The 25,608-nt window shown below is 42.6% G+C and overlaps 1 protein-coding gene across 1 annotated transcript in view; it reads left to right on the top strand.

Annotated features, from left to right (window-relative positions):
• The window catches only part of COL22A1 (collagen type XXII alpha 1 chain), a 237,409-nt gene that overhangs the window by 54,867 nt on the left and 156,934 nt on the right, over nt 1–25,608 (top strand). Inside the window, exon 4 of the mRNA XM_040588639.1 lies at nt 15,890–15,964. Within this exon, the coding sequence (XP_040444573.1) occupies nt 15,890–15,964 (75 nt within the window). The remainder of the gene's footprint in view (nt 1–15,889; nt 15,965–25,608) is intronic.

Here is a 25,608-nt window from a genome sequence, read left to right on the forward strand (position 1 = left end):
AAAAACCAAAGCTGATTGCCCTGTCTTTTGCCAGGTGTTTTGAGAGTCCTTCTAGCTGTGCCCCCCTTGTGTGTAGAGACATGAGAACGCACCAGCCAAGCTGTCCCTGCTCCTCACTGCTTTTATTTTGCTTTGTGCCCACACACTGTGTATAAAGTGTGGGAAACAACTGCTAAATAGCTCCAAGAGTTACTTTTTCAGATATCAGCTATACCAGTAATAATCTGCCTCTATGTTAATGCAGAAAAGGGGAGCAATATCTGAGATAATAGGGGGGGGGGGGAGGGAGGGTGGGAAGTAAATAAAGCAGTAGAATCTGCCCAGTTCATAGTGCCTGTGTGGCTCTTCAGTGCAAGGAGAGCATTTTTGCTTTAGCCCTCTACAAAGGCATAGACCGGTGAGGGTTCTGAGGCTGCATGATTGTGTCCACCCACTACTGTGCTGGAGTCAACGGAGGTGAGTTGGCCTAGGGAAAGATATGGTGGGTTGTGCGAAAGAGGATCTCCATGCTGGGTGGTGCAGACTGAGGATGGGGAGCTGAAAGAAATCCTACTTCACAGCTACATAGCCTTACCTGATGCAGAAGTTCCCAGTACATGCTCTGCAGAAGCATCACTTAGAAAAACCAAAGGTCCAAAAAGAAGAAAAAGATTGTTGCTTGACCTAAATTTGAAGTGCAGGTTCCAGAGGTCCTTGAAAAAAAATTAGGGGTGTGCAAATTAAAAAAAAAAAAACCAACAAAAACCAACAACAACAAAAAAACAAAACACCAACCCCCCCAAAAAATCCAAACAAACAAAAAAACAAAACACAAACCAAACAAAAAACAGAACACCAAATCTGTGGCAATTGGTGCTTTAAAACGTGCAGTGACTCTGCAAGGACATCTTCTGGAGATAGGTTTCACTACAGACCACTTCTGCTAAGCTGCTGCTTAGGCATTTGGATGACCGCAAATGTGGCCTTTCCTGAGTCCACAAGAGCTTTTCTGAAACTGCTTCCCTTCTCAGACTGGAGAGGAGTGTGCAAAATGAGCAATTGCTGAAAGTTGTCCTTCAGGACTCATTAGAGGCTCTCGAGCTGAAATACTGCACTTCTGCCTGCAATTCTTTGATTTCTGATTTAAATGTCAATTTCAAATATCTCTTTCCTAATTGGCAGCAGATAAAATTATCCACCTCCCGCACCATATACCCCTAGGTGCATGGGTTGTGGATGTTACATTGTGTAGGAAAATAAACCTCTCAGAATTGGTTTGGAACCTCTTAATTAAGTGCCTCTCATAGGGAAAATGCTAATTCATCAGGATTGAGACTTCCTAGGAAAAGCCAGTTTGGTTAAGTTTTTGGTGATGGAGGAGGATTGGAAAAAAGTTTTGAAGTTATTAAAATGTCTTATTTTGATCTTTTTTTTTTTTTCCCCAAAGTGAAGCAGCTGTGAAGTGTCGGTTATCCAATATATTTAAAAAAAATCAATGCAAACCATGTTCCCTTCAGAGGGTCAGTGTGCTTGGCTCCCTTGAGAGGACCGGTGGGGACGGTACCATCATGCTGAGTTTGCAGGTCCTCTGGAGACTCTGACTCTCTCCTGCTGTGCTGTACCTTTTGTGGCTGTGTAGCAGAAACTTTTGCAACACTAACTCATCCTGGCATGTCTGTGTGGCAGCTTGGGTTGTATTGCTGGCGGAATAACAAAGGAATAGCACAATTTGCTTGCAAATACATGAATAAGACAGAACAGGTGTATTGCACAGTGTGGCAGTCCTATATTATGGCACAGGGCTTGACAAATGGGAGCTTTTCTGGTACAGATAGGCTCATAATGGGGAACAAAGACCTTAGCATCCAGAAGTGGCAGGGCTGGAGCTACCAATTGATACTCCCATGCTTTCTGTCTGTTGAATTGTTTCCTTTTTGTACATCTGGTTGATTCTCTCCCTCTTCCCTTCTTGCAGAGTTGTCGTGTCTGAAGCATCGTTTCAGACCCCTTTTTAAAATGAGTGGTTGACATTTCTCAATGGGGACAACTTGGGGCGGGGGTAGGAAGAGGAAGAATGCATTTGAGTTATGTGCACCTGGCTCGAGGAGCAGCATTCAGGTCGTGCCTGCTTTGATGTGTAGCCCCCAAATGCTTGCTTTCCAGGCTCCAGTTGTACCATCCTTTGTGTAGAGGAAAGGGAGCAAGTGCACTCAAAAGTGCTTCCCACGTAGCTGCTTTTCTTTCAGCTGCTTTTAGGCTTTGGAGGAGAGATTCCTGCAGGTGCCCATGGGATTAAAGTGCCCAAATCTTATGCAAACCTCCTTAGAAAGTATGGGCCTGGTGGCATGTATGGGAACTGGCAAGTGGGTAAGGCTGTTTGGATAAAATTAATATTAGACTGAAGTTGTCTTTCAAAACATAAATCAGAAGTGAACCAACCCAGTGCTTTCACCCTGGCTTTTTTAAAGTGTGTTTGAAAGCTGTACAACCCAGATAGTCCCTTAAAGGTCTTTAAATCTGTATAGATGCCAAATGTTAATGTCAATGACCCTTTTAAATTCTTTGCATGCAAGGAAGCAGGCACTGGGCTTGATTCTGCAATACTTCAGTCATTTTGAATAATTACTTTTTCCAGGTGGAGCCTGTAGTGTACTGGAAGGCAAAACCAGAGAGCTTACCAAGCTCTGACAGCATGTGCTGGTACCCAGTCTGGGACAAGCCCTTGTCACACAGTCAATCACTTCATCCCTACAATGTCTCCATTGGTGTTCCCAAGCTTTACCGCCGTGCAGATTATCAGAGGGATGGTTTGCTTTTAAAGAATGTCTTCCGAAGAGCTCTACCACCAAAGAAGTGTCACATTGGTTTCTCTAGTTGGTGATGGGGCCTTGCACATGCCCACCATCACCTTCTGCCTCTGTGTGGCCAGTTCAGAGTCTTGCCCATGAAAGGTCAAATTCAGGCAGTGGAAGGATGTGGACTGCAACCAGGCAAGCTGCTGAGTTTGCTGAGCTGCATCCAGGCCCTTCTGCCAGGGTGTTGATTTATCCTGGCTTCTTCTAAGAGGAGACTAAAGTCACTTATTTATCTTTTAAACCCCTCTATTTTGCAAAGGTGGTGTTACAATTCTTTACAAACTGAAAACAAACTCTTAACCAAAGTCAAGTCTTATATTTGTACAGAAATTTCCTTGCTTTGCTGCTGTGATATAATTACACTGCTGCTAGTTACAGTCCCAGAGCCAGAGTAGCCCCCAAAAATACCCATGTGGAAGATGATACTGTTCGATTTGCAGTTGTATAATTACACTAGAAGAGTAATGCCAGTCAGAGTCCTTCTTAAACATGTCTTTGAGGTATGTTTCTCTCCTGGAAGTTATTTGAGAACAACTGGTGTATATTTAATGAGCAGCTGAAAAGACATCAACTTTGAACAAAGTTGCTACTAATTAATTCGCTTTTGGAACTACTGTGAAGTAACAGAATGCCATACCTGGATTTCTTATTTTTCTGGACAAGTAATTGATTTTGTAGCAATTTAGGAAATAATGTTTTCAGTATTGCTAGGATTTCCTTCTTTAAACTCAGTTATAAACCCTAACTTGGCATCTCACAATTTTGACAGTGCTTGGATTAGGAGACTCTATACTCTTGTCTCTGTGTGGTGGCACATGGGAGGATAATGAACAGACTGGCTTGTACCTCCAGCCAGCAGTAGGAACTAATGGCTTCGGCATATCTGTAGCTGTACCGCTCCGTTGGGCTCATCTGGGGAATGTGCCTTTCATGAATGCTGAGTGCAAGTGAGATTGATGAGGTTTTATAGCAGAAATATTGTAATGTTCCTATTCAGTGAGAGCCAACCTACCGAAGCTTTGCACTGAGTTTATTTTTAATCTCAGTTGTTTCAATTACAGGACTAACATGGAATTGCTACTTTAAAAACCAAATGAAACAAAACCACTTTCTCTCTTGTGTCAATAGTGTTTTATAACATTTGAGTCAATCTTAAAACCAGCCATTGCTATAAGAGATTTAGCATTTTTTTTTGTTAGCGTTGCTACCATCTCCCTGTTGTGAAATTTGCTGCTGGCAAAATGTTGCTTCCATGGTATTTGTTTAATACTACAGGAAAAAAGATAAGAGAAATCTATTTCTGTCATTGGAGGTGCCTCTTCTCTTATTTCCACAAGCCACACTTGCACATGTTATATTGATCCTTATAAGTTTTTAAAGGAGTAAAAAGCACAGATGTTTCAGCTCAGCTTCTTACAGACCATAGAAGTCTTATGTGATGGATATTGGAATTGATCTATATCCAATGGTGCAAAATCCAGGGAGAGAAAAGCCTTATTTTATAAAACTTCGTAAGTGAGAAGGGAAGAGGGGACAATGGAGTTTTTGGATGCTTGGCGGTTCTGTAGCCGTGAGATGGTCAGCAGATTGGGCAGCCCACCTGGAGTGCTTTCTATTGCCATCCACAGGCTATTCATCCTCAGCTACATCCCCAGAGAGGTACTATGTGCTGATCTCTTCTTTCTGCACTTTTGGAATTTTGGTAGGTGGTGTAACTTTGTCTCCCCACAGCCCGGTGAGTAGTACCTTTAATCCTTGTTCTTCGTCTGGACACAGGGGCAGGCAGGAAACTTCCTTAGTCCTGTGGCACCCTGCTCTCTCCAGCCTATGAAGTACAGGCAGCAAATGCAGCTAAAATTGTCCCAGGGAGCCCGTAGCTGTGTCAGGAGTGACATCATCCATCTATGCTCATAGAGCAGCCACTGGGGAAGGGCTTGTCACTGTGACTGTTGGCTGCTCGAGGTTGTACTCCAACCCCGTACTGTCATCCTGTTGAATATTCCATAGGCCGTCAACATGAAGACATTTTCATGGCAATTTACCTGCTAAGGCAATGATCAGCCACTCAGAAGAAACTGTGGTTCACTGGGATCGAGCACACTTTGCTCAGTGAAGCTTCACCTCTTTCCCAAGATGGAAGAACCAGAGAGAATGAGGTGGACTCGTGCCTCAGAGTAGCAATCACCTCACAGCCTGGGTGGAAAGAGCTGCAGCTGCTAATTGCTTTCCTCAGAACCTCGTGCTGTTTGCTGACAAGCTCCTTGGCACACAGTCTGTGTATTTGTTTAGGGGCACACACAAACAAATTAGCTGGGAAGTGCTGAGGCTTGATGCTATATTCATGGTTCCCATAATGCCATTTATTCCCTGTGGGAGCATGTGCAAATTAATTCTGTATGCTGCTCACTTAAATGGTGCTAATTACATCAGTCCTCTTGGTAATATATGTCTGCTGTCATCTGTCCAACGGGTTTCTTGCATTTGTGTGGGTGCATTAGAGAGGCAGAGGCTACCAGTGAAGCCTGCAGTGTAGGTATCTCTTGGAAAGATGAATCCTCAGCAAGACTCGGGAGCTTCTCTAGGAAATGTTAAGAGACATCCGAAGATGGGCTGAGGGTTGGCGTATGGGCTCAACCTGGAGGTAGGGCTGTTGGACTGTTCTGCGTTCCCTGTGTTGGTGGGGTTCTGTAGTTGTGACTTCATGTATGGTCTTGTGGTGTGAGTACCTGTAGGAGGATGGTCCCTTTTGCAATTAAGATCCAGAGCACAGGACAGACAGAAATGAGAAATAAAAAAGGCAGTGGATGATGATAAAAGGAGAAGAGAGAGAAGCTTGGATCCAGGATGAGAAGGTGGCACAAATGTATAGCACAGCCTGCTACATTGTGGGGAAAACAATGTTTTTCACATTAATATGAGCAGTTCTGATGTGAGGCAGGACAGGGAGCAAAGTATAGGAAAATAATTTAACAGTTTTTCCCCTTTTTCACCTTCAAAAGTACTTCAAGTGTTTTGCAAAGGCCAGAACTCCCTGCATTTCCCCTGTCCCTACTTAAATAGGATACAACATTTCTTGGCTGTGCACTCAACCCCTTTCCCACTTGTTTGAACTGAGTGCATTTAAAAATTAGTGACCTGTGACCATAAAATGAATTTAGCATTTTTGCCCAAGAGGCTACTTTTGATCTTTATTACAGAGCTCTTAGCAAAGGATGACATTTACGGGCTGTATCTAAACTTGTAACCATAAATGTGGCCAGAAGCATTCCTGGGCAATGCGGTGCTCTCATCTGCACTGGTGCCTGGCGCAGTTTGGCCCCGGCAAGCTAACAGGCTGTTGGAACGTTTCTAGGGCCCAGGTGGATGCTTACAACATGCCAGACAGTATCCATGGTCAGCAGCCGCTTGTTGTGGAGACTAAGACCATTTGCTAACATAGACGTGGTCCTGAGCATGCCTTGGCCTCGTTGCCCAGGAGTGCACCCAGCCATGCTTGTTTTAACTGGATGGATGTAACTGTGGTGCCTTTGATAGGTGTCTGACTTGGGAACCATATATCCTTAGGTTCTCCCTGTAACCAATAGGAAGAGGGTGACTTTTGCAGGGGTAAATCAGGACACCTAAATTGGGTTTCTGCTCTGAATTGCCCTCTGAAGGAGCCTTGCTTCTCTGTTCCTGTAGAAGGAGCTAAAGAAGAGACTCTTCTTGCCTGGGACCTTAAATGTATGTTGCATGGATGCTGTCTGGGGTATAATACCTATTAGTAGTTTTGATTGCCTTCTGTATAGAATATAATATCTATTGAAGAGTGCCAGGCACTGAATGCATGGTTATTCAAGGAACTACTTTTCTGGCTGCGTTGCTGAACAAAGGGGGAGGGAGCCATGCAAATATAGGTATCTGCATTCCCACTGCGGTCACTTGGGTCCTACTCAGCAGCCAGGGGGGTCTGGAGAGCAGTTCAGCTGGGTGTTGGTGCATTTTCAGAACAATGTTTTAGTGGAAAAATGTGAGAGCATTGGTAATTATGAGGAGCAGGGTGGGCTGTAGCTGTGTTTGCTCAGTCTGTAAGTTGTGCTGTGGGTTTGTTATTCCCTTTCCATTTTATTGTGAGCATTTATGAGGCCCATCACTGTGGTGACAGAGTGCCTTGGTGTGCAAATATGGAGACATCATCCAGGATCAATGTACGCATCATTTGAAGGGAAAAAAAACAGAATCCACCTTGGCTGCAGTGGCCATTGATGGGTGGATTTGCTGGCAGTGATGGACTTCAAACTTCACAGTGTGATGATACAGTGTGATTTCAGAAAGGAAGTGAGAATTGCGTAAGGTATTAAACTGCAAGGTGGAATCACATAATTGCTGTGATGCTCTGTTTTACCTATACCTTGCTACAAATTATGATGTTAGTATAGAAGCAATTGCAGTATCATTACACTGTCAGTGCCAATACTGTAGTTGAAAAATATGCCAGTTTCTTTTCCTTATGAATTTCTTTCCAAGGGTGGGTGGCACTTTAAGGATGGATTCATTTGCCTGGAAAGAATATCTGACAATGAACGTTTGCCAAAAGTATTTAGTGAATATGGGCAGAGAGTGGAGATATTCTTTCAAAAGAAGTATTTTTAAAAGAGTGGTGGGAAAAAGATTAATATTGAGTCTTCATAAAGATCCTTGTACAGTGTTTTATGAACAACAAAAAAAAAGAACAAATAGAGGTGGTGCTATATATAGGAGTCATTTTTGTCATCAACTGACTGCAGGGAGTTAAGTGTGTTAGAGGAACTGCTTCACAGTGGATCGTCTAAGTAATTGAAGAGCAGAGCTAATGGGGTCTAAGAAAGCTCCTCTGAGAAACTATTTTCATGAAATCTTCTTAACTTGAGGAAAAATTTTCTCACCAGGCCCTTCCCTTTTAAGTGTAAGCTTCAATGGGAAAATGTGCTTCAATGTAGAAAAAAATTGCCATATTAACTACGGAACAAATGAAGCTTGCTCTATGCAGGTGCCCAACCCCCTTCCCTTCCCACCCCCATCACCCCCATCTCTCTCTCTTGCAAGGTTATTGTTCAGCTCTGAAAAGCACACAAGATTCAGAGTTCATCTTTGAACAGTGGCTAAAAAATAGTTATTCCTTGTAAATATTTTAAAGTCTGGTCTAGATTTTGGGGAGACAGCTATTAGTGAGTCCTGCATTTGCCAGACTGTTTCCTTATCTGTTGATAGAATTTATGGTGGGCTAAAGATCACTGTCAGAGGACAAGGCAACTCAAATGTTTAGGTTGGAAATAACGTGCTTTTTGAGAGAACTTGGAGACTTTCTGCAGCAGGAATGGAATAATGATGGAGATGCAGAGAGTAGCTGAATCTCTGGCAATGCACAGGGTGCTGCTGAGATTCTGGAATCCTAAAATTCTCAGTTTGGAAAAAGTAAAAAAGAAACATGGAAATAAATAATGTTTGCTTTAACCTCCTTGTGTTTCTATTCTCACCTCTCTACTTTATTCTTGTGTAACTTGACAGCTACACATGTTCAGCATTCATTATACACAAGTCCCTGGAGGAGCCCTTGGCAGCTGAGGACTGACTTACTCTTGAAAGAATAAAATGAAAATGAAGAAACTGTTTCAGCAGAGTCCTAAGGACAAAAGGAAGGACCTCAGGCAACTGGAGTTTGTGTTTAGGGCTTCACAGGGAAGGTTTCTGAATAGAAAGCCCTAAGGGGCAGCAGGATCACACCGTTCCTGGCCAAGCTAAAGCAGGGATTGCTGGAACAGACACGATGCCGTGAATTTAACCAGATTTTCCAAGTGAGGGAGTTGCCTTCAGAAGGGTATTTTAAGAAACAGCTACTCAGATTGGACTCATGGAGAAGGCAGTTCTTCCAATAATTATGGTTTTCCTATGGTACAAATAGAAACGGCAATCTGTAAACTTGCGTGGTGCAGGGGGAACGTGACGGTCGGTTGGTGTGAGCTCCTGCAGCGCTGCAGGCCGTGCAGTTCCCCCGCGCATTACCTGCCCCTTGGGTCTGGCTGCGTTACGGCTCAGTCCCGAGGCAGGTGTACGCGCAGGCTGGGGCTGGGGTTCCCAGCGGGGGGAGAGTCTCATGTCCCCCTCGTATAAGCCAGTGCAGAGGTGGAAAAAGGAAATATCAGAAAGGAAAAAGTGCCTTAGGATTTCAATCATCTCTCGCTTCAGTTTCAAGGGAGAGTTTGGCAGATTGACTTTGTGTGTCAAACTAGCCCTTTTCCTCTTGTCTTTGCCTTTACCTTGCTTTTCCTCTTTTGCTTTTCCTCTCTTCTCTCCTAATTTTCCTTCCTTGCTTCCTTCCTCCCTCCCTTCCCTCTCCCCCCCTGCTTTCTCTCTGCTCTTTTTCTTTTTTTGCTTTTCCTTTTTTTTTCTATCCCTCTTCCTTGACTTTCTTTTGAAATGGCTTGAAGGTAAAGAGACTTAAACTATCAGATAATTCATATTATTCTTTTCCACATTCTCAGCCCTATTATTACAGTTTCATAACAATGTTATTAATGATAATTTAATGCTAGTGAAAATTCCTGAGCTGACATGCTCTTCTGACATGTCACTTACAGTGCATATACTCTGTAAGACATACTGTCTCTTTTAATTTTAAAATATTTGACAGCTTTGGGATTTTTTTCATAGGGAATATTTTAAAGGATGATATGTAGAAATGAGGCTTAAATCACATTATGATCAAACAGATCTCAGTATGATTTGCTTACAGAAAATGGTGTTACCTGCAGTTAGATCACTTTCAGAAAACTGTATTGTGCTTCCTTAAACAAACAGTTCATACTTTTGACATAAAAACGTACATACATACAAACTAAATCAGCTTGTTCAGTGCTGAGCAGGATTCAAAGGGTTTCACACTCATACGGAGCAGGACAGAGAACCCCATATTATTCAGGTTCTTAACCATATTTATGATGGGAATTGCCTCGCTTAGCTTGACCTTCTTTACAGTAAAGGATCTATTGCAAAAGAGAGACTCAAGTTCTATCAACGTTCAGTGCAGAGAGAGAGTGGTATACCCCATCCTAAAACTGGCGTTCAGTACCGCTATAGGTGATGCTAAAATAGCTCAGATTAGGTAAGAGTTTCTCAGTGCTCAATGTGTTGCATCAATTCTTGGTGCGTTCCCTCTGAAATAAAGTGTTGCAAAGATCACAGTCTGGCTGTGACTAAGGCCATCTCTGCAAGTGTATTCTTGCAGGAGAAACTAAGCCTTTTGGGGTAATTTTGAGTGTTTCTGCCTATGTTTTTCTCTAAAGCACCACTCAGAAGAGGTTATTTCTACTTTTCAACTGTAACTTTGTGAATGCTGGTTCTAAGTATTTGATTTCATCAAACCCAGTAATGACCTTCCAGGTGCACAGACACTATGTGTGAGCATCTTTTTAAAGCATTCAGGACACATTTTCCATAAGCAAATGTCCCCAGTGCTTCAAAGTGATCGAATGCCTCTCTGAAAGATGCACACTATGTCTTTCTCTTGGAGATTCAATGGTCACTATGACTGCAGTAATTTTTCTCAATATTTTCTGTTACTCATTTGTATTTAAGTAGCTCCCACAGCAGACACAAATGCCCCTGTGTTCCAGAGGACCTTGTAGTAGGTTACAACAAGGCAGGACAGGGATCAGGGTGGAAAAATGGAGTCCTGGATGTGAGACTCATCTTTTGTCAGTTCTACGTGCCTGTGATTATCTGTGAAGTTCACCCCGGGAGCAGGGCAGGTAGAAGACTGTTGTGCTTAAGTGAGCACCAAGGCTTGTGTAAGGCTGAACTGGATGTTCTCTTTTTCTCACTGATCTGGGATCTGCAAACAGTTCTGAACAATTTGGAGATCTGTGAAGAAAAGAGTGAAAAAGGAGGCCACAAGAATCAAAGTTATACTGAGTAAGTAATCTGAGAAGTCTGTTTCTAGAGGAAGAAAATGAGGTTCCAAGTGAGAACCCTGGATGGACCTTCTGGTGATAAGAAGCGAGCAACTCTGAGAAATTCACCAGCCATCCTAATAAAACTTACAGTCATCTTTGGCAAGTCTGGATTACTAGAGAACAATAGTAAAAGAGAAGAAACGTACCTGGGAATCATAGAATCACAAAATAGTTTGCATTAGAAGGGACCATTAAAGGCCATCTAGTCCAAGCCCTGCTGCAATGAGCAGGGACATCTTCAACTAAATCAGGTTGCTCAGAGCCCTGTCCAACCCGACCTTGAATGTTTCCAAGGATGGGGCGTCTACCAACTCTCTGGGAAACCTGTTTCGGTATTTCACAACCCTCATTGTACGAAATGTATTCTTTACATCTAGTCTAAATCTACCCTTTTTTAGTTGAAAACCATTATTCCTAGTCCTATCCCTACAGGCCCTTGTAAAAAGTCTGTCCCCATCTTTCTTAAAAAACCTCCTTTAATTGTTGAAAGTCTGCAGTATGGTCTTCCTGGAGCCTTCTCCAGGCTGAACAACCCCAACTCTCTCAGCCTTTCTTTGTAGGAGAGGTGCTTCAGCCTTTTCATAATTTTTGTGGCCTCCTCTGGACCAGCTCCAACATGTCTTCCCTCTACTGAGGACCCCAGAGCTGGACACAGCACTCCGGGTGGGGTGTCACCAGAGCAGAGGGGCAGAATCCCCTCCCTTGACCTTCTGGCCGTCCTACTTTTGATGCAACCCAGGATACGGTTGGCTTTCTGGGCTGCAAGTGCACGTTGCTGACTCATGTCCAGCTTTTCATCCACCAGTATCCCCAAGTCCTTCTCCACAGGGCTGCTCTCAGCCTCTTCATCCCTCAACCTGTATTAATAGTGGGGGTTGCCCTGACACAGGTGCAGGACCTTGTACTTGACCTTGTTGAACCGCATGATGTTCACATGGACCCACTCCTTGAGCTTGCCCAGGTCCCTCTGAATGGCACCCCGTGCCTCAGGTGCATCAGCTGCACGCACACAGCTTGGTGGTGTCTGCAAACTTACATATGTATAACTTTCTAGTACAACATTAATTACGGGACTTTGAAATTATGATAATATAAAGCTATTAAAAATGAAAAATTATTCATACATATAGTTATATAGTTTGCCTGATCTCACTCACAAAAAAATAATTGACATTGAAGCCAGTGAATAAAGTACTGCAGAATGGGAATTATTGTGTATGCCTATTCGGGGATTATAATTTTATGAGAAAGAGGTCATCTCTGACAAAACTAATTTCTTTCTGTGGACAGTTACAGTTTTGTTGATATGGTAACTACCTAGGTATAATATATTTATTCTTAGGCATTGTTATTGCATATTGAATGACATTTGCATTAAAAAGTAACACTCCACAATGGATTAAGAGCTGACTGATCTCATATAGCAGGTGTCAGTGGAAAGTTGTCATTTCTAGTGCAACTGTAAAAGGGATATATACCAATTCTGGTGCTATTAAAAATTTCCCTGAGCCACATGGACATAAATGCAAAGTTTCTGCTGATAGAATTTGTGGGTAAAGCAAAGGATTGACAGAATATTACATAAACTTGAGGACAAAGAAGTAGTTGTAAACAATATGTATTTAAAAGCATCTGCAGACTCATATAGTTTTGAATTACATGGCCAGAGGGACATAACAGTGACCAGTGGCTGAAAGCTTAGGTCAGTCGGTATCTTCTCTTCTAGCAATCCGTAAATGTTTGTAAATTACTAGAGATGTAGCTGCAGTGCAGATTTTATTACTTCTTCTGCCATTTGTGGTGGATGCTTATTGCTGCAAATCCTCCCAGCACAGTGAGTGTTTGCTCAAAATCTGGCCTGGCAGCTGCAGAAAAAATAGGAGTAAACAACCTTCTTTGATGTTAAAACGTTCACCTGTATCAGAGGTCTCATATAAAGGCTCCATAGGAAAGGAACAGCTTTTATCTTGCTTTTCCTATTAATGGAAATTGCTGCACCCTGTCCCTGGGTGTAGCAATGAGACCTGATCCGCTGGTTGGGACTCATGGATGTGCTGTCAATCGGGCACGCTGCTCCTTTGGACACACAAGTAGTCATGCTGCTAACTTGGATGGTAAAGCATGAACCTCTTTTGTGCCCTTGTGAATTATGCTGTGGCTGGAAAGGGAGCATTGCAATAATTTTCTTTCCCTTGTGAACTATTTATGCTTGTGTCTGAGATGCAGACAGGAAGGGAGAAACCAAAAGGAGGACAGGACATTTGTAAAATGAAGGAAAGCCAAAGTGAGGCCACAGGTCTTTAAAAGGTAATAAGAGATTTAAAGAACAGATCTGGAAGAAGAGAAAAATATTAACATTGACATTTCTGGGTTTTGTGGCAACAGAGGTCTGCATGAAGGCCAAGCACACGAGTCTGCTGTACAATCCTGGTTCCAAACCAGGAGCTAAAAGATTTCACAAGCTCATACTTCCTTGCTAGGAAGCCATGGTTCTTTCTAATCAGACCTGGTGGAGGGTGTGTGATGCCATTAAAGACTGGAACGATAATTTATATATCTGTAGCTCAGACATTACCTCCCTGTTGCATGAAGAGGTGCACTGCTGTGTCTGAGCTGTTTTATTCTTCCCTGTGTATCTCTCAGGAGGCCTGGGCAGCAGAGGTGAATGACATTCTTGTGATTTTATTCATGCTTTCCATTTGTTTACTCTTTATTTGGGGACATTTTGCTCGTTTCGATTTCTTACATTGCTTATTTTACTGCATAGCCATACATCTTCCAGTTCTGAGACTGGGGCTCAGAAGTGCTGTTTCCTGCACTGACTCAGTGCCTGTAACAAAAAGAGCATTCCTTGTGAGCAAAGCCAGAATTTAAATGATCAGTATAACATCTGCACATGGCTTCTGACACTTCTAAGCAAATCTTTTTTCAGTACAGCTTGGTTATGGATGGGAGTAAAGGTGGCCTAACTTTGGCTCTTGCAAGTCTTAACGGTTTAAAAAAAATTCAACTTATAAAGTTCACCTCACAGAGGAGAGGTACCCTGTTGTGTTGGGAAGTTGTGGAGAACTCTGATGGAGGTGAACCTACCACATGATTTCACATGTCTAATGTTAAGATACAGGCAGGTTTGAGTGAAGTATCCTGGCTTTCAAACCAACAGGCAACAGGGAGCAAAAGAGACCTCTGGTGAAAATTTACACAAAGTGACCATGTGCATCAATCAGTATTGATTCCTGGTGTGGTGAAAAAAAATAAGTGACTACTCTGAATTTTATCTGTAGAAGCAGCAGCCCTAAAGATGATCCAACCAAAATCTGAAATGCCCTAGATAACACACACTTGCATGAGTAATCAGTCTCTGGCCTCCCCCACTGCTGCAGCAAAAGGGTGGCTGCGTGTGTTTGACTGGGTTTGATTTCTGTGTTGGCTGTTGGGGCTTCTGGCAATGGCTTTTACAGTCCCCATTCTCTCCACTGAGCAAACAGTGGCTCATCTGCAGCTGATAATCTGGACCGTAAATTCATTAGCACAATAAAGCAGGAAAATTATCTGATTTTATTGTTAGGCTTAACCAAACGTTGTGGAATATTGGATTTTTTTACTCAGAGTCAGGAAGCAGAAGAGATAAAAGACCTGCTGGCAATGTCCTCAGAAAAGTAATTTTTATCTCATAATTTTGGATGTAGCTTCACAAACAATTCAAGGTAGACCTGCTGCAGAAAGTCTTCAGAGACTCCTGTGAGATTGTGCCCAGAATCGGTGAAGGCATTGCCTGGGCTTGTCTCCCCATCCCTTAGGGAGCAGTTGGCCCTTGCTGCTCCTTTACGAGCACAACACTTAGTGATACGGAAGAAATAAGGTACTAATAAATAATAAAATAATAAATAACAAAAAAAAAACCACAGGTGGAGAGGGTGCCAAATACCACATGCATCAAGATGACTATTAGAACTACAGAGAATATGTGTATTATCATGTGTGCAACTGGTCAAATAAAGGAACGGGACTCGGCTTTCCTCACCTGGTTGTTCTTTAGATCAGAGAAAGGGCATAAATGTGGGGCTGTGCAAGTGGTGAAAAGTCAGGAGTTCATTTTTATATTCTCATTAAACTGATTCCTTGAACTATCTGTCCCTATTGTTTACAAGTGTGCAATTACCTATTGATCTGGGAAAACAAAGCATAAATAAATGGTACTTCAAAGATATGGCAGGAAAGAGGTGGATAGGTAGACAGTTCTCTGCAGAAAAGCATTTACCTGCAATTGTGTTGACACTAATTGGGAGCATGATAAATGCCTGACAAAGGCTGGGTATTTTCATTACTTTTTTTGAAACCTGTGTGTAGGGGTGAATATTCTTCCAAGTTTTAATCATATTTAACTCCGCTTGCTGCTTGAACAGACTCAAGGAGCCGACGCACAAATAGTCATGTTCCTGGAGGGGTGTTGACAGGGCAATCACACGTAATACAGTAAGATATAGGAGAGTGGGCTTCGCTTTTTCTCTCTGGCACTGGCTTGTGACGAGACCTGGATGTGGCTAAAGTCACTTGATCGTTCTGTGCCCTGTATTCCCTTTCCTGCCTTAGCACTTCAGGTTTGAGGTTTTTCTGAGAAGAAGCTATCCTTTCTGAAAAGTTTGGGTGGCACCGCATTGTCACCTGGGCCTTCAGGACTTCCCTTCCGACCAATCTGAAAGTGGAATCTTACTCTGTATTTTCTTAAGTTTTTGTGACTTTCATGTGTATTTACAGACTGCTGAAAGAGAAAAACCTGGAGTGATGTCCTAGCTGAGGAAAAGCCTCCGGTCACCTATTCTGTTTGTCTTCTTGACTGACCAGTCAGCAAAAAGTGGTTAAAAACCAGGCATAGTGTATTGAGTCTCTTGCCCAGCGTGTGGTTAGGGGGTAGGATAGAGGAAAGGTATTTAGGACATGCAAAGACTAGGAAGAGTATTGTTGCTTTGGGGACCATGTACGAGTGTTGGATAAACCCCAGGAGATCAGCCTTTGTTAGTTCCACAGCTTCCAAAATGATGTGTTTACTTGAGATAATTTTGTACTGGTTCTTTTGCTTTTCAGATGTCCTGTGTCCGAATGTCCATGTGGAAGGAGATCGATTCAAACATACCAGTGGGGGGACTGATGAGATTCCAGGTAAAGAGACACTATTCTGCTGTATTCTGGGAACTGAAATAGTATAACTGTACATTTCTAGTCTGACGTTCTGATTCATTACACCTTTACTAGCTGGCATTTTCTTATTCCAATACATATTCGGTAATGGAGAAGTATGTTGGAAACTGCAGGGCTGGAAAAGTTATCTGTTGACAGTCAACAGCAAATTAATCATGAGCTTTCTTTTGATGTGATAACAAATTAAAAAGCCGTTGGAGCTTAGTGTAGTAGATAGAGGAATTCAGTAAGTCTTGGAGATTACTTTTTTTTTTTACCACTCCACATTTGGTGAGATTTAATGTCTGTTTATTTGAGCTGTGATTCTTGTGGGATGTCCAAGCACAATTGGAATTACCACTGAAGAAATGCTTATATATGTCTATCTAAGAAGAAAAAAAAGAAAAGTAGTCCCAGGAAGAAATACCTTTTTTGGAAATGCTGGTGAAAGATCAAAAGGAAAGCCAGTCTGGTGATATCTCTGCTTTTCTCTAAGTTCTGATATATCTTTCCACCCAGCTGAAGGACTTAATCTGTCAGATACACGCATGGGCTGTGCCTCTCTTCTAGCCCCCCAAGACTGAGCTGTTGGCAGAGAAAACCTGCCCATCAAGGATGTACTGGGAATATCTGTGACTGACCCAAGAACATAAGTCACTGCAGTGGGAGGCCAGAGGCTCTTCCGCAATTTGATTATGAGTAGAAATGGTCAAGGTTTGACAGCTCTGCTACTCCCTCGTTTCACTGGGGGATTTTCACCGCCTGCACAAAATTTCAGTTCCAACTGTGCTGTCTGTAGGCAGCTTATTTTGGCTGCAGTCTGATTACATCTAGGCCTGCGATAATGCTGGGTAGTAACATCTTTTCTGGTTGTTAGACCCAAACTCATAATCCCCAAACACCCGTTTTCAACGGCTGTCTGTTGCTAGGTCTTGCATTAACCTGTTCTAACAGTCCTCCTGTCACCGGGCTGTGCAAACAGGAGTGCTGTTCAGCAGATAACCCTGCTGATTCTGAATGAACCTGCTTACAGTGGAAGCTGCTGCTCAAAATGTGTAGGAGGATTGTGTCCCTCCCCAGACTATCATCTTCTATGTGATCATTTCCAGAAGAATGGAGTTGCAAAGGGCTGCCTATTTCTAGTTCACGTTTGTCTGAATTTTAATTCAAGTGTTAATTAATAGGCTCTGTGCTTTCATCTGACTTCACAAATGTATTTTCTGTTGTGTAGTGTAAAGAACAAGAATCCTACTTCAGGTCTGGCACAAAAGTTTTGAGTAGAGTGAGGTACAGATTCACATACACATGTATATTTATATATGTGTATACATATACTTATGCTCTTCTGTAAATTTTGGACTTATTTTTCCTTTTTTTCTTCAAATCCCACTTCCCTCCTAAAAAGCCAGTCAATACTCAGTGTTTTAATTGAAAAGATTTTGCTCTCTTAGATCTGTAGACTAGTTCAAGTTGGAAGGGTCCTGTGGAAATCGTCTGGTCCAACCTTGTACTCAAATCAGCTAGAACAGGTTGTTCAGAGTCTCGTATAGTTGGGTTTTGACTGTCTCAGATGGACGTTCCACAGGTCCTCTGGGCGACTGTTCCAGTTTTGCCACTATCACACTGAATATTTTTTCCCCTAATATCTAAAAATAATTTCATTTATTGCAACGTGTGTGTTCCGCTGGTTAAACAGATAGCATAGGACATTTATTTATTTGATATAGGGAACCTCTGTTCACTGTAAAGTTTAAACGTTCACTGTGCTGTGCAGTGACCTAATAACAAGATTGTTACAGCATTTAATTGAAGTGACATGTCTGGCCCCTCTCCACCAACACAAGAGGTTTTGTCGAAGGCTCCTGATTACTCCTGTATGATGAGACAACAACAATTTCTTTCTCTTCCTGTTCCTAGTGATTAGGAAAATGTATTCCTCTTCTCTAGAAAAAAAATTGAATGGATATTCTGGGTCTGCTAAGGGTCATTGTGCTGCTGGAGATGGATCAGTATAGGACCAAAATGCTGTTTCACTCCTTATGTACACCTTATGTAGTCTATAGCATTTTCTGAAGACTCGGGGTCCCTGGATCCAGTTCCAACAGAAAATCATTTCCTTCTCCCAGCTGAAGTAACTGGAAAATTTCTGTTAGCTTAGAGCGCTGTGTTTCCTCTGCCAAAAGACTGTGTTGTGCTGGTAGCTGTTGCTGAAAGGCTTTTCTGTTCTGCCCCAAAGAGGACCGCGCTTCAGTTTTGAGGAGCAGCCTGCCTCCTGCTCCCTCACACTTGCGAGAGCAGGTCAGCTCTGGGATTTCTGTGGATTCACCGGTGACAGCACTGAGGGGGAGGCTGTTCCTCTGCTACCCAGGTGCTCATACGTTCAATTATTTGAAGTTCACACCTGTGTCTTGTACTCCACCTGGAAGCTTAATGACAACCAAAATTCCTCGTGGCCCAGCAGGCTCCTAACACAGAACTTTATAGTGAACTACATCTTGCACAAACTTCTTTCCAGATGGAAGCAAAGTGCAGCCTTATAGAGTGGAAGCTGCAGTAAATCTCATTTTGGAGGCAGGGAAGGCTGTACTAAAAGGAAAGACAGATTAAACGCCTCTTCCCTCTCTCAGACAGGGAAAAGATGTCAGAACTGAAGGTAAGAGGGACAAAAGTCTTTCTGCAGTTTTTTTTTTTCTTTTTATTGGGTGAAATGCACCAAGCACAGAACATTAGCAATGCCAGCCCTTTCCTGTATACCCTACCTGCATACAAGTTACAGCGTGACCTGCTACCTTCAAGCCTGTGTCTGTAGTTAAGTGATTGTGAATTGAGTCACTCTGGATTAGTAGAAGAAAAAACAGAAGCTAAATCATAAAATGAGCTATAAAAGGACAAACTTTGGGAGATCAAGGGAACCAATGGTGTGACTGAGAGGTGGAAGATGCGTGGGATTCCATTAAGTCGCAGGCTGAGAGTAGGGGTGAGGGTAGGGAGGATGGCTTCATGCATAATCAGATGAATATCTGCATGAAAAACCATATTATGAGTTGGAGAAGAGCCAAAAGAATAAATGTGATATTTTCCTTTTAAAAGACAGGTGATTATTTTTTTTCTTTAGGGAAAACAAATGAAGTAAATCTCATCTATCTGGACTTCAGCAGGCATTTGTTGGAGTACTGTATTGAAAGTCACAGCTAAAGTGAAAAACAATATAGATTAATAAATGTTGTAAAGTGAGCCAGAAACTGTCTAGCAGGGAGATAATGATGAATTTTCTAGGAAAGGGAATAACAAACCAGAGGACAGACAGTGGAGGACAGACAGTGGTGGACCTCCTCAGGGTCTTTGTGAGTTTCTACTATATAGATTGGGATCAGAATATCCTTGAAGGATGAACTGGTTTGCCGCAGAAACCTGGGCATTTTCCCAACCGACTTGGGACTATTAGTTTAAAAGGTTTGTTATGGTACATATGGATTAATAACAGGACTTTGTGCTGTAAACTCGTACTCTGAAAACTGATGATGTCTTAGCAGATGTTTGTGAGTCACGGTGCTGCACAGCTGGGGAAAAAGGCAAAGGTCATTAGTGGATAAGGTAAAGCAGGTCTTTTAGAGATAGGGAAGAATTCCTGAGAGTGGACAGGCCTTTAGTTACAGCTTATCTAGAAAAGTGTGCTCAGACCTCCTTAGCCCAGGAAAGACAGATTCAGCCTTGAGGAGCTATTAGTGTGTTCAGCAACCAGAGAGGCTATTTTTAAACAGGAGATTAAAAAACTGGGTTTGGTTAATCTTTTAGTGTACAGGTGGAAAGGGGAGATACTATTGCTTTCTGCAAATAGATCAGGGGAATAGCAGGAGGGCGATAGGGGAATCACTCAAGCTAAAGGACAAAGAATGTAAGAAGAAAAGGATATCGACTGTTTAAGAGATACATTCAAGACACTACAAGAAGGTTTCAAACTGTCAGAGATATGAAGTACTGGAACAAGCGGTGAAGTAGTAGAAATGGAGACAAATAAACAGCGATGGATGGTCAGAAGTTCTCTCAATAGCAGAGGACTGTAGTCTATGACCCTCTAGTATCATAGCACTTAAATAAAAAATGCCTAGCGGTAGCATTCAGTAAGGCCTGCCACAGTGAAATAGCATTGTGTGAGGTAGGAGTATACAGGCAGCTTTACTTCTGATACAAATTTTTGGTGGTAAAGTGGCATCTGCTTAACAGGTCATAACATGTAAATTCAGAACATAAAGTTTTCTGCGTGCATTAGAAATCACACAGGGAATTTTGAAAGAAAGCAAAAAAAATGGTTAGAATACCAGGACAAACACTGTTTCTCTTCCAGAAAGTCTGATATTTTAAAGCAATGCTTGATGGTACTTTAAACAAAGTTCTCACAGCATCCTTGTGGGTACCATGAAGGTTTTTTATTGAGTAGAGAAATGAAGACATAAGAGGGTTTAACTCATCTGCCCTGAAGTATTCAAAATAAAACCTCAGTTGTGATGCTTCATACCTCTTATGTTGCTGAATTGTCACTTCGGTTCCATCAGCATTTAACAAAGGATCATGGCTTACTATTAATCACGACCAGACAGGAGAACACAATGATAACATTTTGCATTGTGAAGATGTGCCCCTTGTGTATTTTTATGAACCATTATATTGCGCTGAAGCAACACATGAAAGTTATTGAAAATGAATTATTATTCTTGAGGTTTTAAAACTTCACATTTAAATTATTTGTATTTTAAACTAGACCTGCAGGACATGGGATTTGATTGCAGAAATTTGGATGATCCTTAGTATTAAAAATGGGCTGAGCTCTAGTTCTCAACACTATTCACCAACGGAGATAATATTCCTCAACAGATACTGACTGCGCTTTTCAGAGGGCATCTGCCACAGGAGTAAAGAAAGACCTGCAATGGTTTCCATAAAGTGCTGAGAAAAATTAACCCTGGGAAGGGATATTTCCAACCCCCGGATCACACTATACATCCCACACTGGATGGTGTTAAGGGAACAAGGACGGAACATAAAAGCCCTGACACTAGCTCCTAAGTAGCCACACAGGCTGTATGTATGAATAACAGCAGAAATCACATTATGGGTTGTATCACAGATTAACCTCAGCCTCTAACTCTCTTCCCTGTCTCAGAAACCTCCATGCGCAAACGAGCAAAATGCCAGTATATTTATGACCTCTGTGTTTTTCTGTAGCTCTATAAAAGATTTTGGGCACTTTGCGATGGAGGCCCTGGTTGTAAAGCCAGTACCCTACAATTATAGATGGCAGTGTCTGTGTTTAACTGTCAGTATGTCTCCAGTGTCCTGCAGTTTGCAGCACAGGGTTCACATTCCAGACATGCTGGTGACTCACTAGCTAATTACAATATCCCTGGGACTATTTATATTTGCCCACTAAAACACGTGGTAGCAGGAGAAAATTGGAGTGTCCTGGCTGTTGAACCTGCAGGACGAGCACATTAGACCAATGTCCTCCCAGGGACAACAGTGGTTTTGTGGTGCCTGTGTGATGGGCATATTGCCCTCTTTGCACTTGGCAGTCTGTGTTGTCCCTCTCACAGGCTCCTTGGGAAGCCCTGAGAGGCAAGTGGAAAATCCATGAATAGCTGCGGAGATTTGTAACGGATCACTGTCTTCAGACAGTAGCTGCACAGACATGGTGCTCACCAGCAGACTGTCACAGCACTCTCCAAACTAGCTGGCTGCAACAAGGTCTTTTTACCATCTCATACCAACACACTCTTCATGCCAGTCCCTCTGCCGCCTTCTCCTTGCCCCTCCTCGCCCAGGGTAGGCTCGCACTCTCTCTGTCTTTTCTCTCTGCTTCTTCCCGCTCTCTCTTCTTTGGCTGCCCAACATCTTAACTTAACCAGCCACAGCTGCACCTTATCAACATCAGCCAACCCACCGCCCCTGAAGCCAGCCCACAGCTGTATATTATCAATGCTAATTAACCCAGCTTCATTCCTCTACAAAAGACTGCACATACACAGGGATGGTGAAGCTAGCTATTTGTGTGGGTGTCAGCTGCTCTCCTCTCCATCCTCAAGTTTATACCCATAGAGGTAGGACTGGCTGCAGCTCTGACATGCATGGGACATGGGGTGGAAGGTTGAAGCTTTGCTGTGCCATGGCACAGTCACTTTGCTGTCATGGTTTTCACTGCCCTGTCACTAGGTAATGATAATGGTGGTTGGGGCCAGGGGTTCTCGTTGCCTCCTCCCCCACACACTTGCCCTAGGAAGCTGCTCATATAGAATTTCATCGAGAGTAATTAGCACTGCCTTGAGTGCTAATGTTCTACGTTCTCTAAGGATCTGGAGAGTTGAATTTGAAACCGGGTTCCTGAGCTACATACATCTGGCTGTAGCTGCTGTATCTCCATGAGAAATAAATAGGGAAAATAACAGCTGACCCGTGGTTGCAAGAGTCAGTTCAGTCTCCTGTGAGCTGGAGGAAATGGCTGTAACTGTGCTGTGGGGTGGATTTGTCTGGGCTGGTAGATGTGATACCTTCAGTGCAGGTGACCTTAGCAAGCTCCTTTTAACTTTGTTTTCTAGGAGTCTGTGTGTTGTGCACCAGCTAATCTCAGCACTATAGCCTAGATCACGACACTTCAGTGTCTCTGAAGTTTTTCAGAGGTTGCCAAACAATTCACCCATGTTCAAGGACTCCAAGAAAACCGCGTCAAGCAGGCAAATAGTTACTAATAAGTCACCTGTGAGTACAGATCTAAGTGTAGCTGCTGCAGTCCTATGGGCTGGCTTTAACCTGTGCGTTAGATGTGCAATGTTGCATGCCTGGTGTCCAGCGCCCCCGGTTACCCAGTGTGGGGACCTGTGGTGGTTTCTTTTCAGTTTATGTGCCAAGGAATTTCCCTTCTACAGAAACTAAAGAATTGGGAAGTGAAAATTTACAGTCACCCCAATGGCAGGTAGGGTGTCACCAGAATGTGCATCTTATAAGACAGATGGGGACAGACTTTTTAGTAGGGTCTGTAGAGACAGGACAAGGGGTAATGATTTTAAACTGAAAGAGGGTAGATATAGATTAGACATTAAGAAGAAATTATTTGCTATGAGGGTGGTGAGACACTGGAAGAGGTTGCCCGGAGCAGCTGTGGGTGCCCCATCCCTGGCAGTGTTCAAGGCCAGGCTGGACGGGGCTTTGAGCAACCTGGTCTAGTGGAAGGTGTCCCTGTCCATGGCAGGGGGTTGGAACTAGATGATCTTTAAGGTCCCTTTAGACTCAAACCATTCTATGATTCTATGATCTGGACTAGGAGCCCGGAAACACTCAAGTATCCAGCAAAATATGCATAACCACGCTGTCACCAGCAGAGCTGGGACGAGTTCTTTGAATAAAACCTCCATGTTATAAATTAATCTTTTTCCTAATATGCTCAGAGATATAGCTAGTACCCAATATCATGGGTCTCAGTGGACTTCTGACACTGTGAATAATGTGACCAATGCTAGGCGTCAGGTACCTTGGAGCAGGTAGCTCAGCTGAGCTGCTCAAAGACATCAAGAAACATGGAGAAAGAATGGGGCAATTATTTTGGAATCTGCTATTGCAAGCAAAAAAATGATAACAGCTGAGCGATCCATGTGAAAGTCTTCACCTGGTCTGAGTCCCAGTGTCATGGTTTAACCCCAGGCAGTAACTAGGCACCACGCAGCCGCTCACTCACTCACTCCCCCTCACCCAGAGGGATGGGGAGGAGAATTGGAAAGGAATGTGAAACTCAAGGGTTGAGATAAAAACAATTGAAATAGAATAAAAATGAAAGAACAATAATAACAATAATGACAATAACGGTTATAATGAAAAGGATGGAGAAGGGGAGAGGAGTCAAATCCAAAGTGAAGGGACACAAGAAACCAAGTGATGCACAGTACAGCTGCTCACCGCCCACTGACTGATGCCCAGCCAGTCCCTGAGCTGAGATCCACAGGCCCTGGCTGACCCCCCCCAGTTTATATACCAAGCATGACATTCCATGGTATGGCATACCTCTTTGGCTGGTTTGGGTCAGCTGTCCTGGCTGTGTCCCCTCCCAGTTTCTTGTGCCCCTCCAGCCATCTTGCTGGCAAGGCCTGAGAAACTGAAGAGTCCTTGAGTTAATATAAACATCTCATAGCAACCACTAAAACCATCAATGTGCTATCAGCATTATTCTCATCCTAAATCCAAAACACAGCACTAGCTACTAAGAAGAAAATTAATTCTATCCCAGCCAAAACCAGGACACCCATCAGTGACAAATTTTGACTTCTGTGTTCAATTAAAAGACTTAACAAGGGTTAACCATGCAGAGAAATCTACATGAAGTATCCAGATCTACCTGCACATTAAAAGAAAAAAAAATGAATAAAAATAAATCTATCCCTAAAGGCTTTTTTTTTTTAAAAAAAAAACTACTACTGTTGGCTTTCTCCCAGAAGTTAAACAAGCCAGAATTTTTTCTTATTCCAGTGCTTTTGAGGTTGATGAAAAGGAAATGAATTCAACTTTTCACTATTCATAGCCCAAGAAGCAACCAATTTGTTGGCTGTAAAAGGACTAATAGACTGTCTGAACATGAGGTACTTCTAGATAATTCTTGGTCCAAATTTTTTAGATTAATTCTACTTCAGAAAGAAAATTCTACTGCAAAAAAAAGGGCCTGGAGAAACTATCCCATAGAGTCTTCATCAGTGCAAGCTTTCTGGCCGTTGTGCACACATGATGGGAAGGACATGCATATACAATTTCAGTAAACTCCTCCCAATTCTTGGAGTTAAATCAGTCTGATGTGAATGCTGATGACAGATGTGGCCAGATTTTGGTACACCTGTAGGTCTAACCTGGTTTGTACTGATTATCTGGCATAAAGCAACGACCAGATCTCTTAGAGACCAGTCTCTACCTGCTTTCATATCAGGCTTTGCTCATAGCACCTAAAATTAATAGGAATATATTTATTTTCATGAATAACATATTTGTGGGGCTTTCCTGTAGCCCAGATAGTAGCATTACAAGGAGAATATAGCAGGTTATGTTTTAGTAAGGTGTTTCTCCTCAAATACCTTTTCTTACCCTAACAATAATACTAGCCTGTTGTATGAGCAGGCAGTAGGATTTGTTTCATCAGTCCTTCCACTCTGGTCTATAAACACTTACCTGCTGTTCTTTGTGTTCTCAGCTATATGCGTAGAGTCCTCTTGGGTGCTACCAACAAAACCTTTATTCAAATAAGTGTAGGTTGCTCCCCACTGCTATCCCAAGCGATGAGTTTGCAGTTATGCCATTGTATGGCTTTCCAGAGGAACACAAAACACCTTAACACCTGAGGAACTCAAAAGAGGACTTCAAAATAGAGGAACTAATTAAAATCAGAACCTAATACAAATAGTCCTGGTAAGTTCAGCTGGTGCAAGCCTATCTGGCATATAAGGACATCAAAGGAATAATGAACTCGGTTTAATCTTGTAAATCACTGGAGCAGGAAAGGAGCTGAAAGAGGGCTCATGGCACTAAGCCAGATGTCCATCACTGAGAAAATGGAGAATGACTTCAACACAGAAAAGACTTCAGTAATGAGGCAAAGAGTT

This window comes from Falco naumanni, chromosome 3 (genome assembly GCF_017639655.2).
Source record: "Falco naumanni isolate bFalNau1 chromosome 3, bFalNau1.pat, whole genome shotgun sequence".
Lineage (NCBI taxonomy): Eukaryota > Metazoa > Chordata > Aves > Falconiformes > Falconidae > Falco > Falco naumanni.